This window comes from Haliotis rubra, unplaced genomic scaffold (genome assembly GCF_003918875.1).
Source record: "Haliotis rubra isolate DU_JTF1 unplaced genomic scaffold, ASM391887v1 Scf75, whole genome shotgun sequence".
NCBI lineage: Eukaryota > Metazoa > Mollusca > Gastropoda > Lepetellida > Haliotidae > Haliotis > Haliotis rubra.
Genome location: NW_025767468.1, coordinates 1,879,607 through 1,894,840, shown reverse-complemented (window position 1 = coordinate 1,894,840; position 15,234 = coordinate 1,879,607). Strand labels below are relative to the sequence as shown.

The following is a 15,234-nucleotide window of genomic DNA, read 5'->3' as shown; positions in this document are numbered from 1 at the left end:
TGTATTTAATTGCTGAACAGTTTTACAACTCAAAATTTCAATTATTTGGTTATAACTTGATCCTTGAGTAATTTAAAACAGGAAGGGAATTTCTGATTGATTTGCCATCTGTTAGACACTCCTATCTATCTAATTTAATTCACCAAAAGGAATGACGTTTGAATCTACCATTTATGTTTTGACTGTAAATAAATTTGATTAAAGAGTAAAATCATTGTAATAACTATGACTGTATCTTGTATGTGACATCCTAATCATACCTGTCTCTCTCCCCAGACTTCAGCATTCCAACGTCAGTTGCCTCCCCTGGAGGGTCAGGATCCAGCACCAGCTCTCGTGATGGCTCCCCAACCGTGACTCCTCCCCCATAGCGCGCAGCCTCAAGCCACCGGTCGTCGTCAAAAGGGGTGCTCGTGGATTTGGGTTTAACTTCCAGTCTATCCGTGTGTACATCGGCAGTACTGATGTCTACACCATTCAACACATCGTCACGGTGGGTAAATTCACTGTCAAGGGTGGATTGTTAGGGGATTTGAAATTTCATCTCTGTTCACAAAGCAAATCACAAAAAGTTATTTTCTTCTGCAGGAAAAAATCTGCACAAATGTTTCCAAATGGGCTGTAGTTGAGGCATGTATAACTATTGATGGGGATATTTGGTAGAGGTGTACCAATACAGTGGAGCCATAGAGTAGCTGTGATAAGTTTGCAGACCCAGTACATTCGATTTATTGTTAAAACGCCACAAATATCCACAGTACTCTAGAAACAAAGATATACCATCCCACATACTTTTCAGACTAGAGCAAATACACCCTTTGTCTGGTATTCTTCCCATGTAATGAAGACACAGGAATAGTCAGACTGTTGTCAGTCTATGAATGAAAGTGTTGAACAGCAGAGCTTGTTTGTCAATAAATATGTCGAGACGAGGTTCATCATTCTGCTGACCCGTGAAGATCCGGGGTAGAATAGGTTTTCAGCAACCCATGCTTGCCATAAAAGGCAACTATGCTTGTCGTAAGAGGCGACTAACGGGATCGGGTGGTCAGGTTTGCTGACGTGGTTGACACTTGTCATCCAGTGTGCGAAGTAGTTTCCTATGCCTGAAAGTTACTAGCCGCAACATTATTCCCAAGCCCGAAATCTGAATGTAGCAACTAAGCAATATATTGTCAGCATGACACAGGTTTCATCATTAAGCTGCTAATATGATATACATTTTGTATCAGGCTATAATCTTGCATAAATTTAAAAGGGTATTATGACGTAGCAAGTCGGAGAGAGTGATATAATTACAAAATGAACCCATGAAAAATCACTAGCCAGTCGGGCCAGTGACTAGGGAGATTTACTGGCCTGACCGGATTTTTACTAGCCACGGGCTAGCGGGCCAGTGGCTATTTGGAACACTGATGTCATCGGTTCCCAATTGCGTAGATCGATGCTCATGCTGTTGATCACTGGACTGTCTGGTCCAAACTCGATTATTTACAGACCGCCACCATATAGCTGGAATGTTGTTGAGTGCTGCCTAAAACTAAACTCACTCACTCATCATTCTGCTCGACAAGCATGTTTTTAATGTGGAGGTGTATATTTTGGGAGAATAACGCTTTCGTTATAACCATGTCAAATCAATTTCTAGGTCTTTCTTTGTCAGATGTAACAACTGAAATTAATGAAAGGTGTATGTTTGTTACAGGATGTGATCATCAACAGTCCAGCTTTTGAGGCAGGACTCCGGCCCGGTGACTTGATCACCCACATCAACGACACTCTAGTGGAGAACCTGTTCCACACTCAGGTGGTGCAGCTCATGAGCAGCGGCAATGTCTTCTACATCCGCAGCACACCCATCGAGAACACATCCATCAGAACCGGTGCTCGAAAGAAGGGGTCGCATCCAGGAAAGATGGCGAGAAGATCGTTGAAGAAGAGACAGCGAGACAAGGGCGATAAGAAGAAGACCGGGAGGTCGCTCCTGAGACGACTCAGCTCCAAGAAAGCAGAAGGTCACATGGTTCATCCTGGTTCGCCAGGAACACCATCCCGGGCTCTCGGAGGATTCCGAGCTCATTCATCCAGTGAATGCACCCCTCCTCCCAAGTCGGGGCGATCGCCTCCACTCACAATTCCCTGGACTCCAGACACTTCAGCCAATATGAGCTCCAATAGTAGCTCCCCTGGCTCCAGTGCTCCAAACTCCCCGGCCAACACTGCTCACTTTGGCCGACCCAGCTCCCTTCATGTTGTCAACAAGCATAAGAAGTCACAGAGCCTCAAATCTCCTCACAGGAGAAAGTCAGTTCATAATATTCCCCTCTCACCCCTTGCTCGCACCCCCTCCCCTTCCCCCCTTGCCTCCTCCCCAGCACGCAGCCCCTCCCCCCTAGCATGTGTTCATGGCCACCAGGTGGGAAGCTCAAACATGCCTCAGCAGACCATCCCCTCCTACCTGAACCCCACAAGCGGAGGGCAGCCCTCCACCCCGACCATGAAGAAAACCCTGACCCGGCCGAAGAGCTGTGAGCCTAGTTCCCCGTTACTGAGGAGGGCGTTGTCCCCTGACAGGCTGCACCCAAGTTCTGCTGAAAAACTGCCCGTCCAGAGGAAAGCTTCCCTTCAGGAGAGGAAAAACACTCTAGATTTGTAATCTATTTTACTGTTAACTAGTATGTTGTTTCAAAGGTGCTTATTAACTGTGGTTAACTGTGGTGGTACATTCGCGAGAGACTGTGTATTATTCCAATATTTTCAACATGGAGTGTATTCTACTGTCCGAAACCAAACCAAACCACAAGCTTGTCGCAGCCGCTGTTCATATGAAGTGCTGGGAGTTCTTAAGAGGATTGGAGACACGACCATGTCGGCATGGTCCAGACATGACCATGATGGCATGGTCCTGCTTGTACAGTGGAGATATATTTTGTATAAGGTGTATATAATCTGAAGGCAAAGACCTCGAGGAGTCCCCCTTGACTGGATGGGACTGGGTATTGGATGCAATGATGTGCTGGACACTCAACTTCTGCAAGTGCTTGAGATGTAAATTATTTTCTTCTCGAAGGATTGTCACTGTGGCCAAACATTCCAAAAGAGTCTTTAGAATTATATCCTGCAGGTCTTTGCTCATGTGAATTGGTCGACCATTTTGAAGACGCTTTGAAGGAATATCAACGTTCTTGTGTAGAAGCAGGTGTTGACCTTGACAAATCAAATGTGATAGTCCAGTGCTGGATAGGATTTTTTAACAGATCGAGCGGGAATAGAAACTGAATGTGTGTATTGCTTGGACTTCCTGTACAAGCTGACGTAGTTGACATTATCTTGATCTCAGTGGCGTATGTGCATCGGACATTTTCATTGGTCAGCTTGCCATCATACGGAGTAACGTTGTCTGTGATTGGTCAGCAAGGTATCTATATCATGTTGTCTCATTCAAATGCTAACAACAAGCATATTTAGTAATTAAAATGTTTTTTGACAGTGAGTTTCCATTGCAAGAAAATATGATTTAAGTTAACTGGTAGCACTGTTTTAAATGATATTTGTGTCCTCACTTTTTAGCAGAATAACATTTGTTGAAGAGAATTTAGAGTGATTTTGTTAATGCTGAATCGGCTATTTTAATTAACATCATGTAGACAGAAAAATGTTGATAGATGAAAAATTTGAAATCGTTCATATTAATAGGTATTCTTGTTTCTTCAGCTCCTTTATGTACACTGCTTCAATCTCCCTGTCTCACTTAATCCATAATTGTATACTTTGTAAATCTGCTGTTCATAATCTACGTACCGTTTGATTGGCTTGCAGCTGAAGAAAAGCACAAATTAAGTCATAATTGTTTGATATGCGTAATATGATAAGGCTGCCATGAAATGTTACAACATTTCTCGAACTGTATACATACTGTGAATATTGTAAATCCTTTGTAAAGTGCTTGTAAGTATGTCATTTGTATAGAAAACATTACACCACTTGGCTTTGATTTAAAAGTATATGTCGTTTTTTTTTTATCAAGGAACTATATTGTGTCAAAATATTTTTTCAACTTCAGTCTTATTTATGACTTGATGTTTTAATGTGTTTGGTGCTGATCGTTCTCCTTTCATGACTGTTTATGTCAGGTTCAAAAGTCATGTTTTTGAGACTTAAAATCACATTTCATAATCGTTGTGGTTCTGGTTTGAAGGTGTGTGAGTGTATGGTATCGATGTGTAGGGAAATGACAGCTGGGAGATGAAAGATACATGCAGACAACTCAATATGTGTTAAAGAATACCTGGGTGCCCCTGTACAAAGCAACCTTAGTGCTACGGCAGTCACAAGTTGATGTTAAGGTATGGGAGTTACGATCACCTTAGCGCTAAGACTGTCAGAAGTCCATGTTAAGGTATGGGAGTTACGATCACCTTAGCGCTAAAACTGTCACAAGTCCATGTTAAGTTCTGGGAGTTAAGATCACCTTAGCGCTAAGACTGTCAGAAGTCCATGTTAAGTTCTGGGAGTTACGATCACCTTATCGCTAAGACTGTCACAAGTCTATGTTAAGGTATGGGAGTTACGATCACCTTAACGCTAAGACTGTCACAAGTCCATGTTAAGGTCTGGGAGTTACGATCACTAAGACTGTCAAGTCCATGTTAGCGCTAAGACTGTCACAAGTCTATGTTAAGGTATGGGAGTTAAGATCACCTTAGCGCTAAGACTGTCACAAGTCTATGTTAAGGTATGGGAGTTAAGATCACCTTATCGCTAAGACTGTCACAAGTCTATGTTAAGGTATGGGAGTTACGATCACCTTAGCGCTAAGATTGCTTTGCACAACAGCACCCTGAACACTGGCTTACAACTTCAGTGAATCTCTCCGGAATGCAGATTAACTTTAGTTGTATGAAGAATTCATATGTTTGAAATCTTTAGAGTATTATATACAAGTATTGAAAGGTTAGGTTTATTCAAGTGAATACCAAAATATACAGGATAACATCTCTTTGAACTACTGATGGTGTGCCTGGTTAATGTTTTTGTTGATGTTTTTCATTACTTATTACACTTGTTTAGTTGATACTCATGTATATGTGTTAAATGCTCTAGGTTACTTGATTAAGATGTCAAAAATGTTCAGATACCATGTAGAGTTTTACTATATCTTTCGTCCCACGGTATGGCAGAATGTACTTATTATATAATATTCAAATTGTGTTAGCAGAGCTAGACCTTTGAAAGTGTTTATTAATCTGTGTATCATGTTTTAAAGAACATTTTTGGGGTTGGGGAAACAACTTTCGAAAATATGGGAGTGTGTATGTGGTCCCAGCTGTGTGCAGCTGTAGTGTGTATGTGGTCTCGGCTGTAGTGTGTGTATGTGGTCCCAGCTGTAGTGTGTATGTGGTCCCAGCTGTGTGCAGCTGTAGTGTGTATGGGGTCTCGCTGTAGTGTGTGTATGGGGTCCCAGCTGTAGTGTGTATGTGGTCTCAGCTGTGTGCAGCTGTAGTGTGTATGTGGTTCCAGCTGTAGTGAGTGTGGTCCGAGCTGTAGTGTGTATGTGGTCGCAGCTGTAGTGTGTATGTGGTCTCGGCTGAAGTGTGTATGTGGTTCCAGCTGTAGTGTGTATGTGGTCGCAGCTGTAGTGTATGTGGTCTCGGCTGTAGTGTGTATGTGGTCCGCGGCTGTAGTGTGTATGTGGTCTCGGCTGTAGTGTGTATGTGGTTCCAGCTGTAGTGTGTATGTGGTTCCAGCTGTAGTGTGTATGTGGTCTCAGCTGTAGTGTGTGTGTATGTGGTCTCAGCTGTGGTGTGTATGTGGTCGCAGCTGTAGGCTACACAGTGTGTCCCAGCTGTGTATAGGTGGAATGAGAGAATATGGATGTGTTTGACATTTATCTTATCGGGAACCCCATCAGTATTCATTGAATGTCTGAACTGTGATCTGTGCATCTCTGATCTACTAGTATATATAGTCATCTAGAAGTTCACTCCTCGTTCTTTTTTGGTCACAGTGTTTGATGATATTTATTATTAAGCGTTTGGATTCTGAGTCTTCTTTTAGCAAGAACCACTAGTTTTGTCAGCTAAATTGTTCTCTGTAAGGTTGCAAACTGTTGCTTTCTGTTTACCATTGGCTATAGGTTTCAACCAATGGAAAATGCAAGTTCTGATGCGGGATACACGATGTATTTGATGTTGTAGAAATTCGTCCCGTGGTCATTGCGGACGTTCACTTTGCTTATTTATGATATTTGACATGTCTTTCAAGCAAATCAGTCACTGCCATGGTTTCCTGTTGTGAGGCCATTTTACACGGTGGAAGTTTGGAGTAGGGGAAATAAAAGTTCCCGAAATTTGGAGGTTTTTTTTGGTTTTAGTTTTATGGCCAGGTTTCATTTTAGAATTGGTACGAAATACCATAGGTGATGGCATTTTAGTTTATATGTAAAGAATATAAGACAATTCTGAGGTCTTGGTCGTCATAGTGATGCCCAAGGGAAGTAATGATCAAGGTAGAAAGTCAGTATTTGTCGTAAAATATACAAGGTTACTGTTGCCTGAAGGTTTTGCTGTGTCAAAGAGAAGAAAGGAGAGGTGTTTTATCCAACTTGTTAACTATCAAAACGTGATGTAATAATATTTGTTTAATTCTGTGTATATTATGATTCTCTAAAGTAATTCTTGTTGAATATATGTGGCTTGGCAATATCTGCTAAACAAGATGCCCTCTGGTGAATGAACTATCTTAACCAGCTCTGTGGGCTAATGGTGACAGTGCTTGACTATCGATCAGGAGGTTCTAGGCTCGACTCTCGTCATCCATGATAAAAAAGTTTCATTTCTTGTCTTCGATATTAGAACTTTGTAGGGCTGAGACGGTATACCGCGGTATTAGTAGAACCGCAGTATTTTGCCTTTGGCTTCGTATACCATAATGTAATCTCAAAATTAAGCATTTTCGGTTATCATACCATTCCTTCTGTCAAGGGGGCAGTGGGGTAGCCTAGTGGTTAAAGCATTCGTTCGTCATGCCGAAGACCCGGGTTCAATCCCCACATGGGTACAATGTGTGAAGCCCATTTCTGGTGTCGCCCAAAAGCTAACATTATTTTTTCCATGTTATCAAACATTGTCTGGTTTGGCTCTTGTAAATTTTCTGCATTGTGATCATATTTCATGTACTGAACCGAAACGGACCGAACCGAAGGCCCTGTATCGCAATAAGTACCGTACCATGGTAAGAGCGTACCGTTTCACCTCTATAACTTTTGACATAGAGCTTTTGTGCCCATCAAGACTTCATAGTCAGTCTTGATATGCAGAAGTTAAAACATACGTCGAAAGAGGTATAAAGAAAGCATAATCCATCTTACATGTTACAAAATTAGGTCTTGCCCAATATAGTTTTCAGTATCAGTGATAAGTTATATTTGAATGTAAACCTGAATACAAATCCTACCTTGTTAGGATGAGAAAGCCACAATAACTCGGTGCGCCTAGTGGCTGCAAGAGTTGTATACTCCCCAGGGAGTTGAGATTGATAATACGATGTGCCGTGCCGTGCTGTGGAGACTGACATCCAATGATCGAGGGGAAAAATACCAGCGCCTTGAGCATGCACTAGTTGCCTGGATATGTGCACTATATAATGCATTATCCTATAATAATAAACGTCAGTTGCCATTCAAATCCTCAACACCTGTTCTTTGTGACAAGAGTGGAAGTATACGTTCAATTTTAGTTTCATTCATCTGTAATTTTCAAGGAGGTATTTGTTTATATACAGCTAAAAAATTGGTAAGGATCAAACTAGTCATCTTTAGTGAAAGTTTCTTCAGCAAAGGTTGAGTGATATTTTAACAGATCTTTTTTCTAAGCTACATTTAGTGACCTGACCAGTGTGAGATGGCCTGACAAGGGGAGACAACCATCATTCTTGTACACTGTTATTGCCACTGATAGGTTCATAGTTCATCATGTTTCATGTCTTTCATTACATACGCCCCTGTTCATGTCGCCACCATGGGTTTTTTCAGTTGGTCTGATCAGTGTTAATGAGATATGTATTTCAATTCCATGTATTCACTCAAGCTGTGTATTTTGGATCAGGTGTTAGTAATTTTTTACTGGATTTTTCTATTGTGTTTCATGTGAAGGAGAGTTTGTAATTTGGGTATTTGTTCCCTAGACCAGGTTTGTCAACTCACTGTAGATATTCTAGACAAATCTACGTCAGTAAGATATGTAGCAATGCTTCAGTGTCGGTTGTTACAGTTTCATCAGTGAGAAGTAAAATGAATTTTGCTCTTTTTCCTGCAATGAATTGTTTATTTTTCCTATGTTTAGAACATAGTTATTTGTGTTTGGTTAGTTTGGGTTTGGAAATTTCAACTTATATCAAGTAAAGGATGAGTGTTTATTGAGCATCCATGTGATGGGCAGGGAGAAAGATTTCCTTTCTTCGTAAGTGAACCTGTAGCATTTTAGTGATCTTCAGCGTCACATTAAGTGATGTTTTAGATTGACTTATGATGAAAGTAAGCCAGAGAAATCATGGCCTGCCCAAGATGTGCTATGTTGAGTATTAATTGTACTGAGAAATGGCATAAAACTCTGACCTTGGTCACTCGATGACAACAATAACAGTAGCAATTACATTAAAGAATTCAGTTTCAGAGTGAAATGTAATGAAGATTAGCAACAATACAAGTGTTATATTTTCTTAATATATGATTATCATTGGATATTTTTGGTTTGGGGTATTTAAGCTTGGAATTCATTTTATAGGTTAATAATTGTTTATTGTCTCAATTGAAAAACTATAGGGGTGATAAGTGACACATTTAGGAAATTCGGGGGATTAATACATTCAAAATCTCATTTTCGTCTTTTGTAATTTTAATTTCCTCCATGTATATTATTCTTATTGTACATTGTAAATAACACGCTTATTGCCAGTGTTGTCGCAAATCACTGGCCTTGTATGAATTTTGTATAAAAATGTGTATAGAAATTGACGAGTTGTATATAACATTGTTGCTGCCTATCTTTGGCATGTCATTGACACTGATTTCCTCGCTGCCACTGGAACATCGCTCCGTCATTAAACTGTGTTGTTAATATCATTGACATGCTTTGTCTGTTATCTTTTGCCATGATCGTCAGCTGATCATGCACTTTGGTTGGGTTGGTGTTTGACCCGTGAAGATCCGGGTTAGAATTGATCTTTAGTAACCCATGCTTGTTGTAAGAGGCGACTAACGGGATCGGGTTGTCAGACTCGCTGACTTGGTTGACACATGTCATCGGTTCCAAATGTGCAGATTGATGCTCATGTTGTTGATCATTGGATTGTCTAGTCCAGACTCGATTATTTACAGACTGCTGCCATATAGCCGGAATATTGCTGACTGGGGCTTAAGCTAAACTCAGTCACTCATTGTTTGGTGTTTAACACCACACTCAGCTTCATTTCGTTATCCCACCGGCATGTAATGCGGTAGGATACAGTCGTCGCCTCGTCTGTCTGTCCGTCCGTCCGTCATCATTTTGTTTCCGGAGCATAACTCAAAGACCGTTCGATATTTTTCAACAAAACTTTGTAGATATGTCAAACATAACCCAAGGTGGTGCCTTTTGCTATTTACAGATTAGTGTCATTTTTATTTTTCTTGGTTTCCATGGAAACGTTTTGGACTTAGTCCCAAAAGTGAGGGGTGGGCTTCGTTTTCTGAGCATAACTCAAAAACCGTTCAATATTTTTCAACAAAACTTGGTAGATATATTAAACAGAACCTTAAATGGTGCCTTTTGCTATTTGCAGATTTTTGGCATTTTTATTTTTCCCGGTTTCCATGGAAACAATTCGGACTTAGTCTCAAAAGGGAGGGGTGGGTTTCGTTTCAAAAACTTCTTAATATCTTTCAGTAAAACTTGCCAGTTATGTGAGGCAGATCTTGAAGTGCTGCCTTTTGCTATTTGCAGATTTTTGTCATTTATGTTTTTCATCATTTCCATGGAAACGATTTGCACTTAGTGTAAAATCAAACTGGACTTTAAGTAACTGTCAGATGATTTGTTCTTTCAAGATGTGGGGGCTGGGGGGATATGTCATCTTCTGATGACTCTTGTTTAATTCTGCAGACAGCAACTTATCACATATATGACGGTAGTCTGTAAATGATTAAGTCTGGACCAGACAGTCCAGTGATTGATATCAAGAGCATAGAGAATACTACACGAGGTCTCATTACATACGAATTATACGAAACGAATGTCCTTCCTATGGTATCTGACCGAGCGAAAGCAAGGTCAGATAACATAGGAAGGTCACGAGTTTCGTATAATTCGTATGTATTGAGACCGAGTGTGGTATTTTATTTATTACCCACGTCTTACATGCATTAAATTGACAAAATAGCGTATTTTTGTTAATATTTTGGTTTCAAACCGAAACCGGTTTCATAAAGAGGTTGCGGAAGAGTTTTGTACTGTAGTACAATATTTGCATGACGTCACACTGTAATGACGTCACTGCCTTGGTAACCGACGTCACGATGCATGTCAGTTGTCATCGCCTCGTACAGCCTCCTACAGTAAACTACTCCGTAGCACCTCGTTTCTTGGTTTGCAGTTGCTTCATTCGGCTAACATCACTGGTGGAAACATTGCGTTTACTTTTTTCGACGGATATAATGTCTCAGTTCGACTCACAATTAAACAGCGACACGGCAACGTTCGCGATGTTTACATTCCCACAATGCATTTAAGTTGTAGAATGAATGAATTCACGTGTTTGTTATGAATGAAAAAATAGTTACGTCAGAATGTGACCTAATTGAGAGGTCATCGGTTATCCAATCAAATCGTTAGAATTTCAGGTCAAGTCGTTACGACACAGGTCAACGCGATACGACACTCGTGTGACGTACGAGATTAATATGCAACTACTCATACGTTGACCACGTGGGTAATAAATCAATGTACGCAATGGTGATACAGTGAAATGCATCAACCAAACTAGTGAGCCTACCATCTGATCCTGTATATAGCTTCATACAACGAACATGGGTTACTGAAAACCAATTCTGACCCAGATCTTCACCGATCTCTCAGCTCCATGACTGCATTCCTTTAAAGGTCACATGCAACCAAAAAATCAAACATAATTAAAACACAATTATCACTTCTTCATGACATATAATATGCATTGCTGATAATGAAAAAACAAATAAACAAAATTATAAGCATATAATCGCAAATCAAAAGTGCAATATTTTGTACTTGGGTTTACCTCCCTCGAAACGAAGCAGCCGGGATACCGAACCCAGTCAGAGCGGGTGGGTGTGCACTCAAGTGTAACGTCTGGTTCATTTGCAGATGCCGCCCTCACAGCTCATTATGTGTGTATATAGAGAGATGTTGGGTTTTGTAAAAACATGCTCATTTTTTGTGTATAACATTTTGCAATCAACAGACATCATAACATGTCATGTGTTCAAGTATCACACCTGCCTGTCTGTGTAATTACATAATGTGACAGAGACTGAACTCGGGCCATAAATCAATGCATTTTGTTTATGGTGTATAGCCTGATTGGTGTTAAGTTCAAATTGCATGTGGTCAGTGATAGCAGCTGTGTATTGAATATTGTCATTAGCAGGCAGGCAGGCAGACACACAGGTGTCAATAAAACAAGACATTGAGTTTAGTCTGTGACAACGACATATCTATATCACAGTTGGAAATTCTGTCAACGCTAAATAATGACATTGCTTTTAAGTATCGAACTGAGAAAGTGACTCGGTAAGAAGAACGTGTGGTGAAATAGACAAATGAAATTATATAAACAGTTAATTTACTGTCATAACATATAAAAAAGCTCGCGCCTGTGAGATATCAACAAAACATTAGAAAAATAGCTCACACCAAAGCCTTCACCGAGTATTCACCGGACAACCGCTTCCAAGCTGCGCGAACCTACTTCACTGCGCACGTGCTATAAGCGCAGCCCAGCTGTTGAAACCCGTTTTCCCCAGAAAAGTCTGGGGAAAATTAGTGAAACGTTTGAACTCCGATTTCGCGCGTTTTTTTTCATCGCGTTATTTTTCAACTTTATAAGTTGAATTTGCATTTTTTGACGCTTTGTTTCGGTAAGTCCATACCGAAAGGTATCAGAATCTGCAAAATTGTGTTTTACGTTGCATGTGACCTTTAATAATCCAGTCTGGAGCGTACAATGTAGTGATTGACATAATAAGCATCGATCTACACTGATACAATGACATACATACCAACCAAGTCAACAATCCTTCCAGGTTTTGCCTGCCCAGTCCTGTAAATGGCCTAGTGTGACACCTATTCTGAAGACTCATTCCAACCCAGATGATCACAGACAGACCGATAGTTTATTAAAGTCTCACCTCACAAGCGCATAGTCACAATACACAATACAAGTACAATACAACAGTGAGCCACCCTTTCTGGGTTACCAGAGACTATTAGCTAAGAAAATATACACACAATATGAAAACTATATACACATAGAAGTTAATATTACTATAATAACGAAGAACAATATCAGTAAGATATCATAAAGTATATGTATACATACACAATATAAAACCACTGCCTATTACCATATAAACTTTGTTTCCGTTTCTGAAGTAAAAGCTTGCAAGTTTAAATAAAAAAACAATATTAGGATTGGCTAAGATGAAACTAACTTTCTGTATATCTGTAAAATCATTAAAATTATCACAGCTATTTCAACATTTACTAAGGAGGGTAAAACGTATATCATTATAAAGGGGGCTGTGTAGTAAAACATGGAATATTTAAACTTATCCTATCTCCTGACTTGCTCCTCTCTCTGTTGCTTCGACTTTTAGTGGAACGACTGTAAACTTTTTTCCATAGGCCTTCTTGTTCATTCGCCCGTGCACTCCATGCTGCTCTCCTTAATTAGCTTCCTAGTTCCTAATAAAGCTTGCAGCATGCTCCACTAATTGCCCACGTGACTACCTTGAATGATCATTCTCTTTCTTGTCGCACGACTGTGTGGACGTGCTGTATATTAGGGACATTATTTCACCTAACATCATGGGGAAAACAGATAATCAGTCAAGGAAAAGGAAAGTTTGTGCTCAATGCAAGACGACGGCTACGGAAGCGCCTCTTCATACCCTTGTCGAACGCTTCAAGAACTGAGGTTTCCGGGACCACATTGGCCTTCTGGATGCGTGCCACGATCCTGCGAGCCTACACCTTTGCAGGGTTGCCTCCTCCAGCCGCTTCCAATCCTCATGAGACTCGTGCACTAGCCTCGACGATGGCCCTCCATAGCAACTGCTTCTTGACCGCTTTCATGGAAGGTTGCTTCTGGCGTTCTGATACAGTCTTCTCTTCACATTACCTGCAAACCTGTCTGTCACGGATGTCCAGGGACTACACCAGTTCGGACCTCTTGTACTAGCTGGCTCAGCAGCTTACATCGGCCCAACAACGCAGATGAGAGACGGTTCCGCATTCGCGTTACTGCTTCCTTGTATATACTGAATAAAAGTTGAACTGGATCTCAACCTTTTGTTCTCATGATATGGGTTTAAGAACTACTTCACTTGGCCTCCATACCAAGGCATCGGAATACGGCCACCTAGCGTGGCTCTACGGACCTGAGGCACAATCAGTATGACGATGCAGAGGTGTTCAACATTCACGCTTACTGACCTCTACTCCACGGAGCAATTACGTCAGTGAAGTGTGACTATCCCTAATTCCAGTGGATTTCGTTGCGTTCTGCCTACAAAGTTGCCGGGCACATCCTTTGACTAAGCTTAGGCAAAGGAGTGAGGGTCAATTTGATGCTGCCCGGAACTGAAAGTTAAACGATGCCGAGTTGTGTTTCTCTTTCACCCGCCTTGGTCGGTGTCTGGTGGGCCTTCTTGAAGCAGGGGCTGGCCCGATTCTAGTCGCAAGACTTTAATTACGGGGGTACCTTGTAAATCATGGTGAGGCGAGGCTTACTTGCCGAGTTGCGTCCCTGTCTTGTACAAGGTTGCGGCCGAACACCACATCGCTCGGGAGCACCCATCTCCCTGGGAGTCGTTATGCTTAGTAAGCCAAGGGGTTCCGGAGGACCCACTACAAGCATAGGAGTTGCGTGCATGCGTAACAGGCCTCCCTTGTACATCGCTATCTACGGTTGTCATCAGTCCACACAGCTCCAAGACCAGCTGTTCGCACTGTCCAGACAGACGGGTAATCTGCGGCCCGCCGTCCAACCGTGGGATAAGTGCAAGTCGTGAGATAGGATAAGTTTAAAAATTTGGAAGTTTTAATATAAATTGTATATTTATATACTTATCCTATCTCACGCGATGGATGCCCGCCCGGCCTCCCCACTACTCAGATTACAACGTTGGCTCCAAGATGAGAATGATCATTCAAGGTAGTCACGTGGGAAATTAGTGGAGCATGCTGCAAGCTTTATTAGGAACTAAAGTTTACAGTCGTTCCACTAAAAGTCGAAGCAAGAGAGAGAGGTGCAAGTCGTGAGATATGATAAGTATATAAATATACAATTTATATTAAAACTTCCAATTTCATCCTCAACTTCATCCTTACAATAAAAAACAAGTTCTCTCCTCCTCCGGTGTATTAGTGTACCGTCCAGTCTATGTGTATAGGAGCTACTCCGCATCTGACCTTAGCTAGGGTACTGCTATTGCTTCTGGAACAGGAGCTGTTGTTGTTGTTGTGTTAGATGCTTTGGAGGTTGCCTTCGCCGGTTGGCATGTCGGCAGACCTATCCCTCCTTGGGATGCGTGGGGTGTCCCTCCTTGGGACTCGTGGGTGTGGTGGCGGTGTCCCTCCTTGGGACTCTTGGGGCTGGACCGGGTTGTCTTCGTGGCGTTGGGCCTGGGCGTCTCTCCTTGGGCGCTTGGGTCGGAGTGTCCCTCCTTGGGACTCTTGGGCCTGGACTGGAGTGTCCCTCCTTGGGACGCTTGGGGCTGGTCTGGTGTGTCCCACCTCGGGACGCATGGCTGGACATGGCTGTCCCAGCTTGTGTTGACCCTCTTCGGGTCGCATGGTTGTCCCTCTTTGGGACGCGTGGGTGTAAGTACATGTGAGTGTGGGTTTTTTTGTTTGTTTTTTTTTGGAGTGGACACGGCCACGGCCACGGCCACTCCCCTGCTCACACTCTGGGGAGCGGACACGGCCACTGCCCTACTGTCAC

The 15,234-nt window shown here is 41.8% G+C and overlaps 1 protein-coding gene and 1 long non-coding RNA gene across 2 annotated transcripts in view; both read left to right on the top strand.

Annotated features, from left to right (window-relative positions):
- LOC124260084 (microtubule-associated serine/threonine-protein kinase 3-like) overlaps positions 1-3,994 on the top strand; it is a 194,952-nt gene extending 190,958 nt beyond the window's left edge. The window contains 3 exon segments of the mRNA XM_046694332.1: positions 277-348; positions 351-493; positions 1,706-3,994. Coding sequence (XP_046550288.1) covers positions 277-348; positions 351-493; positions 1,706-2,656 — 1,166 coding nt within the window. The 3' untranslated portion in view covers positions 2,657-3,994.
- Positions 3,995-4,719: 725 nt separating this feature from the next.
- Positions 4,720-9,125, top strand: LOC124260116. The gene is made up of 2 exons (XR_006893999.1): positions 4,720-5,603; positions 5,661-9,125. It is a non-coding gene; the product is annotated as an uncharacterized LOC124260116 (long non-coding RNA).
- Positions 9,126-15,234: the final 6,109 nt, after the last annotated feature.